At 32.6% G+C, this 20,047-nt stretch overlaps 2 protein-coding genes and 1 long non-coding RNA gene across 4 annotated transcripts; 1 reads left to right on the top strand and 2 right to left on the bottom strand.

Annotated features, from left to right (window-relative positions):
* The first annotated feature begins 663 nt into the window (after nt 1-663).
* LOC112695633 (rhicadhesin receptor) lies at nt 664-2,397 on the top strand. The gene is made up of 2 exons (XM_025748051.3): nt 664-1,344; nt 1,642-2,397. The coding sequence occupies exons 1-2, from the start codon at nt 1,233-1,235 to the stop codon at nt 2,187-2,189; spliced, it is 660 nt and encodes a 219-aa protein (XP_025603836.1). The 5' UTR covers nt 664-1,232; the 3' UTR covers nt 2,190-2,397.
* Nucleotides 2,398-3,313: 916 nt separating this feature from the next.
* On the bottom strand, nt 3,314-7,736 carry LOC112695632 (phytochrome A). 2 transcript variants are annotated; one of them, XM_025748050.3, is made up of 5 exons: nt 7,485-7,736; nt 5,284-7,343; nt 4,276-5,092; nt 3,908-4,198; nt 3,314-3,771 (listed from the first exon to the last, which is right to left on the bottom strand). In XM_025748050.3, exons 2-5 carry the CDS (start codon nt 7,340-7,342, stop codon nt 3,561-3,563), a joined length of 3,378 nt encoding a protein of 1,125 aa, XP_025603835.1. In that variant the 5' UTR covers nt 7,343; nt 7,485-7,736; the 3' UTR covers nt 3,314-3,560. The 2 variants fall into 2 exon arrangements, with proteins under 2 accessions (XP_025603835.1, XP_072054021.1); XM_072197920.1 differs by having other exon boundaries at nt 5,284-7,396; nt 7,485-7,638.
* A 4,213-nt stretch (nt 7,737-11,949) lies between these two features.
* LOC112695634 (uncharacterized) lies at nt 11,950-13,486 on the bottom strand. Its single transcript, XR_011862107.1, has 3 exons — nt 12,826-13,486; nt 12,541-12,680; nt 11,950-12,131 (listed from the first exon to the last, which is right to left on the bottom strand). It is a non-coding gene; the product is annotated as an uncharacterized lncRNA (long non-coding RNA).
* Nucleotides 13,487-20,047: the final 6,561 nt, after the last annotated feature.

Genomic DNA, 20,047 nt, shown 5'->3' on the forward strand with positions numbered 1-20,047 from the left:
AAAGATTGTTTTAATTATAAATAAAAAAATCATATTTAACAATGACAATTATTGTTATCGTCTTTACAAATATAAGTACACCGCGAGTAAGGCTTGCCAATTTTTATAGAGTTCGCCGGTACTCAGTAAACTTACTCAAATACAAAAAAAAATCGTATTTAAAAAATTAAAGTCCAAAAATCATGTTTAGAATAATAATAATTTTTTTATTTTATTATTAAAAAAATCCAATTATTTGGTTTAAAAAAAAGGAAAGGAAAAAGAAAAAGAAAAAGAAAAAGCTATCTTAACTCAAGGTTTCGTTTGATGGAACATCAACATCTCTATGAATACAATGAGCCTTACATCGTAGAAGACACGATAGACAATCAAGTCGAGGAATAATAGTCTTACCTCATAGATAAGCAAAGTTATTAAGGTTACTTATGAATTATGATACAAAATTTGTATATTTTTATTCAACAAATATTTTAAAGGTATTTACGTTATAAGATGGAATATATTAAGAAACTATATTACAATGATGATAAAATAATGAGTATTTTTAATAACTAAAAGAAATAAAGGAAAAAAAAAAGAAAAAGAAAAGAATCCCACCAGTCGAATTGTGGTTGGTTTGAAATTTTGAATACAAACATAGAAGGTGACGAAGATGCAAATGCTAGGTTGGTATAGTAATAAATGAGTTCATGATAGTAAATTAGTAATAGTATTATACTTATTTATTTTTCCTTTTAAATACATGTATATTAATAGAAAATTTTCAAAAATTATGTATTTAATATATTTAAAATGTAATATATATATTTTTAATAACTTTTAATAATTTTTTTTATAATATTCTTCAAACATGTCCTTACAAGTTAAAACATAGACTAACAAGACTCATCATATTATAATCTAAAAATAACGAAATAGAATAAGCTCCAAAATAAAAAAATAAAATAAAAATAAGCAATGACCCAAATGATTATTATTCTTTAAGAATTGGCATATTGCATGCTTTGATTCCAAACTCATTCAGTATTGAAATTCAACTCATGATCATCCTTTTGTCTCTGTTCTAAGTCTTCTTCCCACCTTTGTGTCTATCTATATAAATACTGAAAACCTCATTAACTCATTCCAACTTGCCCAAAGCATTTAAAGCAATACACATTTTCCTCTTCTCTTTTTTGTTTCCTTTCATCCCACCCAATTTTGTTTGCTCATTCTTGGGTTCATAGTTAACCATGAAGTTCATAGGCTCAGTGTTAGTGGTGACTTTTGCTCTGGTTTTAGCCTCAACCTCAGCATCAGATCCTGATGCTCTTCAAGACCTCTGTGTTGCAGACACTAAATCTGGTATATCTTATATTCTCTATCTATCTCTTCTTCTTTGATGTTTGTATTCTGGAACAACAACAACATAATAATCATTATGTTTGATCCTTTGGTTTTCTTTCAATTAACTCCAACTAACTCACTTTAATATTGCTTCCTTTTTCATAATATGGTGCACCCACTTGCATATGACTACTAATTAAGGTTTCTTTGTTAACACAACATAAAAAAGTTAATCTTTTTAAGTAAATTAAGCATAGCCCAGATCTCAAAAATCATTGGCTGGTTGACATGGGTAGTGTGTGAATGAAAAAACAGGTGTTAAGGTGAATGGATTCACGTGTAAAGACGCTGCAAAAGTGAATGCATCTGATTTCTCATCAAACATATTAGCAAAACCAGGTGTGGCAGCAAACACAACCTTCGGTTCCATTGTAACAGGAGCCAACGTTGAAAAGATCCCAGGATTGAACACACTTGGTGTGTCTCTGGCACGCATTGACTATGCCCCAGGTGGACTCAACCCACCCCACACACACCCACGTGCCACTGAGATTGTGTTTGTTCTTGAAGGTCAACTTGATGTTGGGTTCATAACAACATCCAATGTTCTCATATCAAAGACCATCTACAAGGGTGAGATCTTTGTCTTCCCAAAAGGGTTGGTTCACTTCCAGAAGAACAATGCCAATGAACCTGCTGCAGTTATTTCAGCCTTCAACAGCCAATTGCCTGGAACACAATCTATTCCTCTGACTTTGTTTGCTGCCACCCCACCGGTCCCGGATAACGTGTTGACCAAGGCATTCCAGGTTGGTACCAAGGAGATTGAGAAAATCAAGTCTAGGCTTGCTCCCAAGAAGTAATTGTTATAGTAGGAATGATATATACTTGATTGGTATATGTATGCTTTAATAATGTCTCTGTTGTTTTTCTCATTCAATCTCTCTTTGTTGCCTCACAATTCATCATGTATGTTTGGAAAACTCATAAAAGCAAATAATGGGACATATTCATTTCTTTTATAATTGGAATTTGAAAGGTGCTATCGGCATGCTTTGTTCTTTTTGTTAATCACAATGTGTTTGTGTGTGTGGTGTATTATTCAGTGTTGACTTACTAGTTCTCAATAGTGCTACACCTTGTTGCCTCTTATGCCTCATCTTACTCTCTCTCCCTTTCTTCTATAACCTTCCAATTAATCTCATTGAATTTGAACCATGGTGGTATTAAAATAATGTATAATAATATTAATAATTACACTTCCTATCATATTGGTGTGGATGGATGGAAACAAATAACCTAACCCCAATATTTAGCAGCACAAAGAAATGTAGCTAGGTATGGTCAAAATAGTAGAAAAAACCTGCCTTGATTATTAGAAATTATCATCGTGGCACCATGTAACCCGCTAAAGTCATAGATACTACAATACAAATAACTATTTTTTATTTATTCACACTAATCAAAACAAGCTATGCAGATTGATTAATTATCATGTCCTAATATATAATATAGTTTTATAAAGTTGCTGCAAATAAAAAGCCATACAGCCAAAGCGGAAGGTGGAATTTCTTTGTCAGTGTCCTAAAGATTGATTCCTAATAGCTTTTGTTCCTCCAATTATATTTAAAAGCAAGGGAGTTGGTAACTAAATTATGGGCCAATGTTAATTATATGCTACTCAATAGAGGCATAAACTGGCCGTACACATATGAAATGGTGAATTCACAAAATAAACTAACTAATGGTTAGTGATGTTGGACCACTAACCCAAATTCATCTGTGTATATTCTCCTGGGGGCAAACATCTTAATTTGAGTAGATTTTCGTCTAAGGTAATTCCAATTGAACAATATGCTTCTTTCACATCAGAAAAAGAAACCACACCTCATCATATTACAGCTAAGCATGTGAAGACGGGATAACAGTAATTTCAGAGACTTGTTTAATGTTTGATTACTAAAAATGCTTCTTAAATAATCTAAAATTGCAGGAAGAGTAAGTAATATAAATATATAATAGTTTATGTGAATAGCTGAATAACGTGAAGATTAATACATATATACACCGTACCGTACAAGGAGTTACAGAAGCGTTAAGACTTGAGACTATGTTACTCTTACTCTTAATGTTACTCTTACTCTTAAGGTATGTTGTACAAGAAAAGTGATTTCTTGCACACTTGCTTTTCTGATGTACAAAAACTGAAAGTATTTCTTTATTTTCCTATAACTTTAAGCAATCAATTTCTGGGAAGCAGCCAGTTCAACTGTTAAGATGAAAGATGATTTGCCAGCTTCCCTCAGATACCGCACGTCTCCATTCATCAGCTTCAGCAACTTTCTGCTGATGAGCAGACTAATACCCTCCTCGGATTCTTGTCCGTCTCGTCCGAACATTTGGTTCAGCAATGTTTCCGGAACACCAACACCATCATGTGTTATGCTGCAAAGATAGCAAAAACAATCAGTGAATCACTTAAGAAGTAGTTAGATGATCACATGTGGGAATGTCACAAGTTTCTTGTTTCCATAAAGTTGAGGTACAACAAAGGAATATATAGTATGCATGGAACAGTTACCTTATCTCCAAGTTAGCCAAATGAACTGATTTGCCTAACTGATCTTTGGTTAAAGAGGCTGCAACAACAACTTGACCTCCGGTTGGCGTAAAATTGATGCAAACCAATAAGAAGTCAGCCAAGACTTGCTGCAGCCTAAGACTATCACCATATAAGGTTTCTGTCATGATGTGCTCCGTGACTTCGTTGATTATATGGATACCCATTGCCTTGCTCTTTGTCATGACCTGACTTAGACAGGCAACAAAAACTTGATGCAGAGTGAATTCAACCATTTCCAAATCCAAGTAGCTGTTCAGAGTACAAGAAAGAAAGGAATTTAATATGGTCATAAACAACATCATCATAATCATATTCATAAATCATACCCATCAATGATACGGTCGAGATCCGAGTCATCGAGAATTTTGCTAAGCTGGCGTTGGCACTGAGTGCCAGTGTCCAGAAGTTGTTTTTGCTCAATTCCCAACTCAGTATTCTCCAACAATTTTCGAGAGAACACAATCCCACACAAAGGATTCCGAATTTGCCTTTTCATATAAGTTAAAGCTTTGAGTCTCTTCAAGGCAGTTTGTTCGGATAAACGCTGAATATGCAATGCTTGTTGAAGCTCAGGGCTAGCTGTCTGTAAGAAGCAGAAGACTCCAGTAACTTCACCCTCTACATCCAATTTCTTGCTCACAGAAAGCAAGCATTCTACATACTTGCCCTTCCGAGTGAAGAAACCAAAAGCAGCCTTCTCTGTTTCCACACCAGTCATGGCATTGTTAAGTACAATTCCAAAATTAACAACAGCTTCTTGATTCTTAAGACGGCAACAAGCCATATGGGTTCCGAAAACCTCCCCTAATAGCATTTTATCCATCACATCCTCTCTCTTCCATCCAGTTAGCTTTGTCATGGCTGAATTCCATTCACAACACCAGCCAAATTCATCTGTGCCAAATATTGGGGGGATCAAAGGGTTCGGATTCTGTACAATCGCCCTATAGTCACCTTCAATTCGAGTGAATTTGTCCATGACTGTCTTCTCAGCAGTCATATCATGGGCCACAAAACAAACTCCCACCACGCTGTTTTGGAGATTCCTGCTTGCACAAGCATTAACTACCAAGCTGATAGGACCTGAATCAATCTTCACACCATGTGTTTTGATCTCAAATTGGAAATTCTTCTCTTCTTTACCTAATTACAAAGTAACAAAACAAATAAATAAATGATCTATAGAGAATATGGAAATCTGAGATTGTAAGTATCTTTTTGTTAATTCTTCATCAATGCAACATTCATGGATGGCCAAAGGGAACAACTTATAATCACATTTCTAAAGTTTCTTATGACAAAAGGATAAAATGGTGAATAGAAAAAAGACATACCCTGCAGTGCCATGTCCAGCATCTTCTTGACTCTCTCTGCTGAAAAATCCTCAACCAGCGTAAGTAAATCCTTTCCAATAGCTTCCTCAACTGAAAGGCCTGTCAACTCAGCAATCTTCGTGTTCCATCCATTGACCATCCCATCAACATTAACTGCCAAAATTGGCACTGATGCTGTTTCAATTAATCGAACCATCTCACTCGTCACTGCTTCTAATTCTTGCATCCCTTCAATCTTCAAATCATTTAGTCTTGTATCAATAGCTTGCGTGCTTATATCCATAATCTCATTATCTTTGAATGAATTTCTCAGTATTAGCTGCAATGAATGGATAGCATCCATTTCGTAGTCCTTCCATGGTAAGCTCCTTCCCTTCACAACTTCAAGGAAAGCCTTGAATGATGATCTTGGACTCATCTTTGTAGGATCATCCCTGTCACCAGGTTCATGCTTGGCACCACCCCATCTGATTTCTGCAGCAGTGTGTGATCTAAACCAGAAAACTATGTCCATGGAAGAAATTCTCACAGCTGCCATTCCACAAACAACATCACCAAGAGCAGCAGCTCCTGGGAAGCCTGCATCAGACAAGCTATCTGTACTCAAACCCGTGGAGTCCTTGTGGCACTTAGAGAGCCATAAAGCTAACTCTCTTATGTGAGATTCACTTGGAGCCACACCTAATCTCCATACCTTGTCTCTATACAAGAGTGCTGCTCCATCACATCTCACAAGATCCATTATATTAGGGCTCTGTGATACAATACCAAGGGGTGCATCTCGCATCAGCATATCGCACAAGAGTGTCTGCGTGCGCAGGATATTCTTCTCAACAATCTGATATTCTAACTCTAATTCCTTATTCACATGGATGGCAAATACTTGAGCCAAAAACTCACAAGCATACCTTAGAGGAAAGGGAACAAACCTTGGAGTAGTGTTATGGCAAACTACTAAACCCCAAAGTCTCTTTCTCTTTTGTGGCTGAACAACATCAGAGCCATCCCCATCTTCATCGTTATCATTGACCACAACTGCCATAACCAGGGAAGCAATTGAATTCATATTTTCCATATATTGCAAGTGACAACTATGAGCAGCCCTTAAAGTTGAACCGCACAAAGTTAAATCAATGGAAACTTTGGGGTCTTGAAGCACCTTCACATGCTTTGCACGACAATCAACTATCATTCGGACCTTGTTCTTCATAAACAAGAAGCGCGCAGCCTGGGGAATATCAGTGGCTGGATAGTGCAAACCCAGATATGGCTCAAGACCTGGCTTTGCAACCTCAGCAATCACTTCCCCATGATCATCCTCATGAAATTTATAAGCCATCACCCTGTCATAACCCGTGAGCTCAAAAACTTCTTGAACCATGGTGTCACAAAGCGTTTCCATGCTCCCACTGGGCAAAGACTGCAATCTAGTTATTGCTTTGGCCGCAAGCTTGTAAGATTGCAGGGCTCCGGCGGCAGTCATAGGAACTTCATGAGGCTTAACAGGCTCAAAATCAATGATCAAAGTAGCGGTAATACGATGAACAATTGCATAGAAGGGCTTGCCAGAAGTCTTGCAATGAACTAGAATGGGGTTAAGAAGCGAAACCTCCGGAACTGCAAGGGCCTTTTGCAAAGCAGCAGCACTTGAGGGCGTGAAAATAGTCCGAATGTCGGTGCCAATGGCAAGAGCAGTGTGATCACCAACACTTGGAACAGCATGGCTGACCATGGTAAGCATTTCAGATGCATTGTGACTGTATGCAATGACCCTAAGTGTCTTGTCATCCAAAGCTAGCAAGCACCCAAAGGGCTGGATGAACTTCCCCTTCTGCATTTGATGAAGATAAGCTGCTGTAACTCTGTCACATCTTGCCTGGTTTTCTCCACTGACTGTACCGGAAGACAACCGCACCGAATTGGAGTAGTCGAATGAACTTCCGGACTCCTCAAAGTTTGCATGCAGCTTTGCATCCACACTTGTCTGAGCAATTACTCTTGCACTCTGTCTTGATCTGCTTGAATTGCTCGATGATTGGCTTCGCCTCGACGACGACATTCTGATGCCGGAACCAATAAATATATCGATTATCAGCCCAATCACATCATAACACTGTTCGATTCATATCAAATTAAAGAAGTAGCATATGGATGTTCTCACACAACAATTAGCAGAGAAAGAGAAAGGTGAAATCACCGACCTTGGAACTATGAATTATGCAGATGAAGAAGATGAAGCAGAAGCAGCATCTATGTATGGCGTGAAAGAAAAGGCATGAAAAGGCGAAGATGGATATTTATGAGTTAATGAGTTTTTGGTGGCAAGTGAGGATAACTACTCCAAATCCTCACTACAGATTCAAACATCACCCACTGCCATGTCATATCTAATTTCATGATATTCGTTAAATAAAACGTTTTAAAAATATTTATAATTTAATTTTGATGCATATAAAATAATTTTGTCGTTAAAATGGAAAGGGCGGCTTTTACCTTTTTTGTTTTGTTTTGTATACACTATCTTATCCTGGGCCTAGCCGCACCGTAACTCCTCTCCCTGCCTCCTTCCTTTAATTACCTCATCTTTGACTTTCTATTTTCCTTTCATGTCGGCTACAATTTCAGACGTCAAAGGTAACGATAATCGTTAAATTCGTAGTGTGCTGCTATTCCTTCTAAATACTAGTTTAATTTAGAAATAACTCAACTAACACATATTGCTAAAAAATATTCGGATAAAGATGTCTAAATTGTTTTTTTTTTAAAGATATTTTTTTTAGTAATTAAAATTTAACATATATAATCGATTAAATCATATTATTTTTGTCAAAATTAGGCTAGATAAATTAATTTAACCGAAAAAATGGTGAATCAAATCTTGAACGGGTCTAAATTAATATTTATTTTTTATAAAAAATAATTATAATACCCTTATTATAGAGAATGATTAAAATACTCTTATATATATATATATATATATATTAATTTTAAAAATTTTAAATTCTAACTTACGATAGAAAAATAAAAAACTAAAATTTAGGATTCTCAAAATTAATATATATATATATAATAGAAATATTTTAGTCATTTTTTATAATATAGTATTATAGTTATTTTTTATAAAAAAAATAATATTAATTTAGACTAGTTTAAGATTTGATTCACCATTTTTTGTTTAAATCAATTTGTCTAGCCTTTGACAAAAATAATACGATTTAATCGATTATATATGTTAAAATTTAATTATTAAAAAATATCTTTAAAAAAGATATTTTCAACGTCTTTATGTGAGTGGCTCGATTGCTAAATTGAAACACTGATTGTAAATATCTTGACATTTAATCTATCGCTAAACACATTTAAAACTGATCCATAAATAAGCAGCAACAAGAGAGTGTCATCCTTCATGTGCAGGCTTGTTTGAAGATGGCCCCATAAGTGTTTGTAACAGGGAAGGGAAACAACAAAGTAGAAACCACGTGATGTGATTTTCCTTCATTCTATCAACAACGGTTTGAGCATACAGTAATAAACCAATGTAAAAGCACTATCAACAAATTCCTTCTTTTTTTTTTTTTTAATCCTGCTGTAACCATTTCACCACCTTTGTCGTTTTCTCTTGTAACTACAGTAACGGTCACATTTCATTCAGTATAATTTGCACCCTGACCGGATGAGATGTTCGTAATTATCTACTTAGAGCATCCAGATATTTTTTTGGGTTTGAATCATCTATTGGAAATTGGAATATAAAGCTTTTACTTTTGGGATTCCTGTTTGCAACCAAAGCTAAAAGTTTTTTCGGAATAAAGGCTGGGCAAGGGATACCATTTTTTCTTTATCTATTTGTCAAAACACCGTCACATATTTCCTGAGAATCAAACTCATGGCTGATTTTCTTCGCAAAAGAAAGCATATATGATACATGAACTCATCACATCGTTTAGACTCATATGCATGTCTCACACAAATCAATTACAAAATTTATGAAGAATCGGCTGTTTTCTTGTGGCTTGTAGGTATAATGGTTGATTTAGTTACTGAATTTTTGTGTGTATATATCATTTTTAGAGACAAATACCTAATATTCATTAACATAATTATCGTTTGAAGGAGACAATACATGCATGTACTCGTGTAGAGAACATATTTGAACAATCAAGAGTAAATTATATTTACATGTGGAAGAAAGTTAAGATACCGAAATCAAACTATCAAATTAGCTTCTCAGTTTTTATGTGATGATCAGTGTTCACTCAATTTTTAAATTGATCAAATTAATTATTTAGTTTTAAATTGTCAACCAAATTACTCTCGTCGTCAAGTTAACCAATAAACGACTTTAACAAAAAGCTTGCAACCAATGTTGGCTGTCACGTGTTATGTCATTAGTTAAGCTGGCACAAAAGGGTTTCAATTAAATTGATTCCTCAAGCAATGGATCAATTTGATTATAGATAAAAACTAGGATGCCAATTTGATTATTGTGTTTGGAAACTCGTTGGAAGGAAGCACGTTTAGATTTCTTGAAAGCGTTTACAAGAAACAACTATTTTTAGTTTCTGCGTTTTTTAATAGGTTTTTAGTTATAGATACTAATCATTTATTTATCTTTTACCAACTTTATCCTTTATATATATATTGTATTATTTATAGAATTCTTGTTATTTCTATTTATATGAGTTTTATTTTTTTATTATTTATTTATTTTTATTTTTTTAACTGTTTGTTTGATATTATACATTTTTAAAATTATAATTTTTGTGTATTATGTTTGTTATTATTTTTTTATAATATAATTTATTGATTCTATTAGGTAAAGTAAATTAAACAAAAAATTAACTATAAATAATAATAATAATAATAATAATAATAATAATAATAATAATAATAATAATAATAAATTATAGCATACTAAAAAAATACTAAAAATACTAAAAATATACTATATAAAAAATCATCAAGAACTTTCATATTTGTTTCAATCATTATAAAGTAAATATTTAATTTTTTTTATTATTTTTAGTACTCTCTTTTATAATTGTAATTCTGGTGTACTATATTTTAGTCCAATTTTTTATAATATAGATTACAATTCCATTAAAAAAATAAATTAAATAAAAAATTAATCATAAATAATAATAAAATCACAAACGTTAGATTCTAAATTAACATTAAGAATAAGATTATCGAGAATACTAAAATAAGAGTACGATGTAAAAAAATACTAAAGTAACGTTAATACTTAAAAAATGTAACATATTTGATTAAATATTCTTTTACATATATATATATATATATGTATATATCTAAAATTTATATTTTTTATTTTTATTTAAAAATATATTTTATCTATTTTTATATGTTATTTTTATTTTAGTAAGTAAATATTAATTTTATTATAAAATTAACTAATAAGATCTATTTAAATATCTAAATTAAAATGATAGGATAATATAAAAAAATTGTTTAAGTTGATGTCCATTTTAGTAATTTTTTATTTAAAAGTGATTTTGAATGATATAAGTCAAACAACATTTATTTTACTATAATCTGTTTTGATACAAAAATTACCAAACATAAATCATTTTAATACAAACTTAATTTTTATCAAAATCAAGTTTGCAAAATCAATTTTATGCAAATTCCAGTTTGTAAACTGTAATCCAAAAACACACTATATCTATTTAGCAACTAATTTGAAGAATACTCTGTACTATTAAATTTTTAATGTCATGTTGGGATAACAATCAAATTGATCCCTCATTTGACGTTCCACATTAACGCCTGAATGATAAACTAAAGAAGAACTAACTTGATTGACAATGTAAAATCATGGGATTAATTTTATTAATTGAAAAATTAAGCTCATCGAGTAAAAAGTAAAAACCGAGGAACCAATTTAATTATCTCTACTTACCACACACCTTAACACGCCCATTGTTGCAAAATAAGAAACCGTCTTATTCCAAAAGCACCTAAAAGTACTTATTAATAGCATGATTAGTATTCTAATTGAAAATTTAGCAACCATGGTTTTAGAGTTCTCTAATAGAAACCCATATACTTTTCTGTCTCATCCAAACAAAAGCACGGATAAAAGTTATCAGAACAGAGTACAGAAGGGGACAGTGCAGATGCAGCAAAAGCAACCTGGCCCAACACTGGAAGAATGGGAAACGAAGCAAGCTTAAGTTTGAAGAACTTGGAAGAGAAATATAATGTCTTCATTGACCAAGACATACATCATAAAGAGAGAAGCATGGGCACATCTGGGTTAAGCCATAAAATTCACTTGAAAGAATGCAATAAGTCAAGAAACATATGTCTCACACAGGACCAAGATGTACAATTAAATGGTCGCCACCATCAAGTTTAAAATCAATAAGATAATCTCTGCTACTTGCTAGACTATAACAATAACTGTGTCTTTATTCAACATGCAAGTGACAATAGAGATGTTTATTGGGACGTGGCTCCTTTTAAAGTGAGCATGTTAAGTGATTAAGCAAGGGACTAACCATTCTTCGATCAGTAACTTTATGTGGGACCTATTAAATGATCAAATGATAGTTAACACACCATTTTCTCACTTTATCAATATGTTCACTTTAGAAGACCTAAATCTATTTTATGTTTATCATTTTAGTATGGGAAACTGGCAGCTTATCCATCATATACTAGTAGATGGAATGTACACTCCATTAAAAATTCAATTCAATCCAATAATGGTTGATACATCATGATTCAATAATGTAGTCGCTACACAATGAAAATAAAAGGGTTTCTACTTTCTATCCTGCTCCATGAAAAGTGACATAAGAGCTGCTGCGTTAAAGGTAGACAAACTGTCATAAGATGAAACACAAAACTGATACACTCAGAACTAAAAAGTGATTAGAAAAAAATGCAAGAAAAGCAATTGATTATTAACAAATACATGCAGTTTTGCAAAACAGGATGACTTCTGGTCAAAAGCAAACTAATGAGACGAACTAAAGCCTGTGTTTAATTTGACATGTTGAATATTTTTCCACAGTACATGAAACCAATGAAGGAGACCTAAGAGCTAAAAAGACATAATTAAAAATGACGGGGTTCAAAATTCAATATTACTATGACTATGTACAGCACCATATCTCTTTTTGAGGAAAAGCACAAGCTTCCAGAATCTCAAAGAATCTAGTTACCAGCAATTTATCAAGCAACCTCTTTTATCTATATAAGTAAACATTTTCATTCCCAATGTACACTCACCTGTTCTAAATTAATCCTCAATCTGTAACCACTGAATGATGGCGGCAAGTGCCTTGTGATGCCCACAACTTCTTGGACCACACTGCTCTAAACCTTTCCATCCAAATCCATTCATCATCCAAAAGTGTAGCAACCAAATTCTTTTGATTTCAACCATTTTCGCATAGCAGGGCACCACAACACAGCAAATTAAATATCAAATAATTGATACAACAAACTCAGAGATCACAACAAGAATAACAGCAGCATCAACGATCAATGTTTATGTTCAGAAAGGAACTGAACCTTTCAAGTGTCAATTCATGTGTGGATTGCATTCTTTGGAATGGAAATCATTCTTCTCTATCAAGAGCCTCAACATTGCATTGATGAATTTCGGGTCATTGGGATCACTGGTGACAGAAGATCCACCTTCTTCAGGGGATTCCAACACTCTCGGACGCGAAAAACAAAACTTGCATTTACTTCCGTTATAATAATCATCGGTGCCTCTAACACTAGTTTCCTTACCGGAAAAGCCTCTTCTACTTGCATTCGCAGAAGACGTTGACGATGACGATGATCGAAGCAGAGCCCTCCTGCTTCTGACTCTGCGCAATTGAGTCTTGGCTTTCGTGAATTGATGCATCGCCATCTCTTTTGCCTTGCCAAATCCACCTCCTCTTCTTCTTGCTGGTGCAGCAGCGCTGCGTCCTCCTTCGTCGTCGTCGTCGTCGTCTTCATCGTCATCGGCAACACTACCATTAACGAGATTGGATATCTCATCAGCGGGAGCAGACATGAAATCGAAACGTGTTATTGAAGAAAGTGGATGGAGATTAAGGAGAAAAGGAGCATTTAGGGTTTTGGAATTTGGATTGTGGTAATGATAGCGTGAGGTTGGGTGTGCTCGCGAACCTCGCCACAGTGGTCTGCAACGGCATTGCCCAAATAATAATAATTCATTGAAACGGGAACTGCGTAAATTAACTTAAATACTTAATACTGTAGCGTAACCAAATCAAATTTTATTTTCCTTTTCTAGTTTCTTATGCTGCCTCACTTTCATTTAATCCCCAACTAGTAGTGAATTTCGTTTTCAAATTTGTACGTGAGTTTTAATTTAATATTAAAATTTTAATTATTTTTATTTTATTTTTAAATTTTATAAATTTGACTTATCTAAATTTTGAATTATATGAGTTAAAAAATGAACATCAGAATAACCATCCTAAAAATTTAAGTTGACGGAAAAAGGTAACACTAATAGTTATATCTCTAATATTGAATTAGACATTCCTAAATTTTTAGTGTACACATTGTACAAATATTTCGTTGACTTCTTATACTTTCTCTATAAATAATTAAAAGTCATATAAAATTTCTAAAATTCATTGTTTTAGTTTTGATATTTAAATGATCTAAAAATAATAGAAGCAATTGTATTTTTTATTGATGATCAAGTCTTTTTTATTGCTTGTTTAAAATTGAACTGAGGTTCACCTGATGATATTGATAAGTATTGACAAAATTTTTTATTCTTTAGGTAATTTCGGTTCATTTATTAGTTTAACTGAGGTTCATTCGGATCCAAGAATAAATTGGATGTATTTTTGTTGATAATGGAGTCTTTTTTATTGTTTGTTTAAAATTGAACTAATTTCGATTCATTTGTATGTTAATTGAGGTTCACTTGATGCTACTGTTAAGTATTAACCAAGTTTTTTATTTCTTAAATAATTTCGGTTCATTTCTTAGTTTATTTGAGATTCATTTAGATTCCCAAATAAATTCGATGTGTTTTTATTGATGATTGAGTCTTTATTACTGGTTGTTTAAAACTGAACTAATTGAATAGAATGAAGTGGAATCTAATACAATTGAATAAAGTGATAATGAATAATTTCATTCTTCTTTACTAAAAAATTTGGTCAATACTTATCAGCAGCATCAAGTGAATCTCAATTAGCACACAAATGAACCGAAATTAGTTCATATTTAAACAAGTAGTTAAAAAGACTCAATCATTAAGAAAATACATCAAATTCATTTTTAGATCCAAATGAACCTCAATTAAACCAAAAAATGAACTGAAATTACTTAAAGAATAAAAAATTTGCTCAATACTTATCAATAGCATCAAGTAAACTTCAATTAACACATAAATGAACTGAAATAAACTAAGAAATGAAATAAACTAAGTAATATTGCCCATATATTGGTGATTGAGTTGGAGGACGTGGACATTTAGCGACTCCTATGGATGAGTGGACAGAGAAAAAAGATGAGCCAAGTTGCAGATACCTACCATGTTCAGCACCGTCGCGATAGATGCATGTCTTATGGACCCGTGTTTACTTTATATTATTATTATTATTATTATTATTAATAATAAATAACAGGCTATATCTTGCAAATGAAGAAAAAGAGAAAAGAGTTTGCACACGAGGAAAAAATTTTATAAACATTACTCGCAACACATTTCAAATGTTTTATTTTATTTAGAAACAATGGGAGAAAGTATATCTAAAAGTTCATACAATAGTCACTAATTCACTTAATTTTTAATAATTTTGACAAGATATTTAATTAAATTTGTATTAAGATTTTAATTCGAAGAGCAATATGACTATTCTAAAAATAGTAAATTCGACTTAGGAAATATTTAATGTTCGTGTTAAAGCGAATTATATCGAGCTATTAATGACAAATTATAACAAATAAAACGAAAATGTGTGAAATAAAAAAAAACTGTGAATAAATGAAAATGTAAAAATGAAATGAAAATTATAACAATAAAATATTTAAAACGAAAAAATTAAACGAAGAAAAAATAAAAGATAATAAAATAAAAGGAGCTCCTAATACTCAAATGTATTTACACTACTTCATAATTTTTTGTTACGTTACTGAGACTAAGAAATTTTGTAGAATTTGCATGATAATCTAATGTTTTTTTATTGAAGTCTCCCCTCTTTTTCCCTCTCCTTCTTTCTTTTTTTGTCTAAACTACTTCTATTTATAGGCTTTAAAAGAGGACATGTTCTTGAAGAATTTTGACAACGACTTTAGTTCCTCCTTTTTCTCAGACCATGATCTTGTTTTGACCCTGAAGAATCTTTATAGTGGACACTCCCACGTCCTGTCTTGTCTTGTTTTCAATCCCCATATTTTTTTTATCGTGCTTGTATTTAACCACATGGTCTCTACTGTTTCATCTCATTTTTCATCATACAGTCCTTGACTTTGACTATCATCTTTTATCGTAGTCGAAAGTGTTTTTTTTTCTATAGTCGAAGATCTGACCAACCGATCATAACCGATCATTTCTTAAACTTTGATGAATTGTAATTGAATTTATCCATAAGTCAAAATTTGTATCAACAATCACATTTACACCCAAGTTATTTAATGAGTCATGAGTACACACTATTTATTTGTTTCGATGGATACATTTCTTCTTCCAATAATGAATGTGTGTTTCTGTTTGTTTTACTGTACACGTATAACATTTTGAGTCCATAAGGACATTATTATTATGAGTGATGTGGCAACTTATTGCCACGTAAAATAATTATTTTTTCAAATTAATTTATTAATTGAAATTAATCTAACCCTCTATCTTTTTATTTCAGAAATTATAGAAATTTTTAGAATCCTAACAAAGAACAAAAAACATGACTTCGCTTTAGGGAGCGAACTTAAAAAATTTCGAAAAATTAATCAACCAGCCATAATTTGAAAGAAAAATTTAAGATCTAGCAATAGTATCAAATTTAATCAACTAGAACTTATGAAGCATAAATATTTTGCTAAATTGCTGTGTCCGCATGTTGGACACGACACTCGTCCGACACGCGTGTCCAACCATGTCTCAATAAAAAAGTAAACAATTTTTTCCGAACACGTTTGGATACACCTAAATACTATCACGTGTTAGCATGTTCAACCTTATTTTTAGCTTGTATTCTTGAAATAAATGTAGAAATAGTATATATTATTATTTATTAAAACTAAAAAAATATTTTAAATACTTTGTATAATTAAAATAAGATATTAAAAATAATTAAAAATTAATTTATATTTTAATATTAATAAAATATCAAAGTATCATTACTATTTTTTTTAAAAAATACATCATATTTTGTATATGTGTGTGTTCACATGTCTTATAAGATTTTAAAATTTGTGTGTCGGCGTGTTGAAAAACCCAAAAAATTAGTAAATAATTAGCTAAAAAATAAATTATTATTTAAATAAGTTGAAAAAAAATAAATTTTATAGTTTAGAATGAAAGAATAATTAAAATATAAATTTTGACACTAATTTTAAAGGTTTTGGCAAAAAATTAGATCAAACGGACCGAACCAAACGAACCAAATCTAAAATGGGTCCAAGGCCCAGCCCACTTACATATAAATAAAGGGCATCAGCCCTTCTTCTCTCACTTAAAGTTGGAAACACGCTGAAATGGGTGAGGGAGAGGAGAAGCTATATTCAAATCCTTGGTCTAATTTCATTTCATCATAACTTTCAATTTGGATTTTCGATTGACGAGCCGTCAGTGGCCACGTGTTCGTCTCAGAATCTTCTACAAAATTTACTAAACAATTTGGTAAGAAATTTGAGTTTTCTCTCCCAGATCTTCTCATTTTAGTTTCAAAAATTTAGAGTTTTGAGTACTGAGAAATTGAATGATTTTGATGGTTTATGTGAACTCTAGCAGCAGGTAATCACTGAGTTTTACCCGTTTGACTCGTGGGTAAAGTAAGAACCTTAAACCTCTTGTCGATTAGTGAATTAGAAAGCTTGAATGTTGATTATAATGATATGTTGTGGAATTAGATTGAATAATGTTGAATTGGAGTATGTTGATGATGTTGGGAGCTTGATTGTGGGACTTTGGTGGCTAAATTTCAGGTCGGAGAGGCTTTGGGGTTGTGACTTTTGAGGAACGTTTACCTAGAAGTGTCTTTCGGTTTTTTGAGGAATCAGCTAAGGTATGATTCTGGTTTCTCATATATAAAATATAATGTCTCTTGAAAACTTAGGTTAGACGACTTAAGATAAGTTGAATTGTATGTTCGATGCATGTTTAGTGATTTTAGTTAATGCCATGTATATTGATTTGAGTATGGATAAATGGGTGTGTTGGTTAGTGATATGAATGTGGTGGATGATTGATAAGGTGATGTATTGTGTGAATATTGATGCTATGTTAATAAGTAAGTTTGAGATTATGTTAATTTTGAGTTCTTGGAGTTGAAATTAAGGCATATGTATGTTATTGTGCAATGGAGTTTATGAGAAGGATTGAGATTGAATTTAGTTTGTTTGGGGTTGGTTTGAAAACTTGGAATGTTAATTTGAGTTGGAAATGAGATAAATTTAGAAGTTTGGTGTTTTAGATGAAAAATTCGATTTTTAATGAACTTTGGTGGTTCATAACTGGAGCTTTGAATTTTGGATTGGAATGAAATTTGTATCGAATTGAAGACGATTTTAAGAGCTTTAAAATGGTATAAATTTTGTGGAATAATGAATTAAGATTGTGAGGTGGTGATTTCGAGATGGAGAAGTGTTAACTGAACTAATATAATTATAATAATAATGAATTTCAATTAAGTAAGAGATGGGTTGATGATGATAATGACGTTGAGGTATGATGGTGATTGAAGTGATAGTGATGATTTGTGATTGTTAGAATGGACAAGTAATTCCTATCCAAATTATGATTATGAGTTTGAGATATTGAGATATGATTAATGGTGAAAACTGAGTTTAATTATGGATTATTTTGAGATGTCGAGTTATGACTGCGATGGTAGACGAGCAATTTCTATTCGAGCTATGTTTGTGAGTATAGACGAGTGATTCCTATCCGATGTGTAATGTCAAGAGTAGACGAGCAATTCCTATCCGAGAATCAACCGAGTAAGAAGCTTTGCTATCCGTATCGTTTACATGAGTGATGTACTTTTCGGTTTAGCATTTTGTTTTATCTTTCCTTCAAAGACTCCTCGGTATAAATTCTTTTCAACTATTATTAATATATATTTTTACTTTTAGAGGTCGTAATACCTTGACACCTCAGTTTTATGACTTAAGCATAAGACTCTGTGTGGTAGGGTGTTATATTATGGTATCAGAGCCATTCGTTCTTGTAGAGCCTGAGGAACAGACTGACTATGCTTCTGGGCATACTCTAGGTGTCTGTACATGCTAATTAGGATATCTAACTAATATGTGTGGCATGAATATTCGTGAGCATGCATTTGATAAATTGAAGCACTTAACTTGGGATATTGAGATTTATCACTTTGGTATCACTTGTTTAGTGTGGACAAAACCCGAATGACGTCTCATGGACATGAGCAAGGTACTCGAAATGGGAATCTTGGCTGTGAAAACTGTGAGATTGGTGTGTTGGCTTGGATTGTTGAGTGAAATACTTGGAGGCAAATACTTGAAATTGATTGGTTTAGTTAGGCTTAAATTTATTGGATCTTGATGATTGAGAAGAGGGAAGACTTGTAGACGGCATTGGTATACCTTAGGTTTGAGCTTGAAGTAAAGGTTCGTGAATTGGTATCATTGTGTAGAGGATGGGATAATGACCATTGTTAGAAAACTCATGTTATAAGTTTGAATGATTAGATAATGTGAGTATAGAGGTTAAGAATTTTTTTAAGAGATTGTGATTGAGTCTTAGGATGCGTGTAAGTATTATTTAGGTAAGATTGAGAAAGCTTAGGAGCAAGCCTAGGTTTTATGATCCAATAAAGGAATATGACGTAAATGCATGATTGGATTCTCGGGGGTTTATAATCAGATTGATGCTGCGGAAGTGCGGTGATTTTGATGGCTCTAGAGTTGTAGTGACGTGAAAATGGAGTCCTGGGATATGAGGTCGTCTCGAGGAATCAGTGTAGGATCGAGGAATGAAAAGTGTGTGTGGTTTAGGTTATAATGGATTTACTTAGACTAAGAATTTGAGAAATTGTTTAGTGTTTGAGATAGCTAAGAAGGCTTTGAGATTAATTTGTTTTACATGGGACTCTTGAAGGGTAAGGAAGTTTGTAGTCATTGAGAAAGAGTTAAACGAGGATAAGAAGGAAACAAATGAGTATAGCTTAAGCTTGAAGTTAGTTAAGTTTATGATCTTATAAATGAGAGTGAAGACTGTGACCTAGTGTTTGAATTGACATTGTAAAATGACAAAATGAATGGTAAGAGGTCTGTTGAATCTAAGGGAGCGTATATAAAGATTTGAGAGCGAATTTTCGAAGACAAAAATTTCTGTTAGGGGGGTATGATGTAAAACTCGAGAAATTAGTAAATTAGCTAATAAATAAATTATTATTTAAATAAGTAAGAAAAAATTAAATTTTATAGTTGAGAGAATGAACGAATAATTAAAATATACATTTGGACACTAATTTTAAAAGTTTTGACCTAAAATTGGGTTAAACGGGTCAAACCAAGCGAATCAAGCCCAAAATGGGCCCAAGGCCCAGCCCACTTACAT

The sequence above is a fragment of the Arachis hypogaea genome, chromosome 6 (assembly GCF_003086295.3).
Source record: "Arachis hypogaea cultivar Tifrunner chromosome 6, arahy.Tifrunner.gnm2.J5K5, whole genome shotgun sequence".
Classification (NCBI taxonomy): Eukaryota; Viridiplantae; Streptophyta; class Magnoliopsida; order Fabales; family Fabaceae; genus Arachis; species Arachis hypogaea.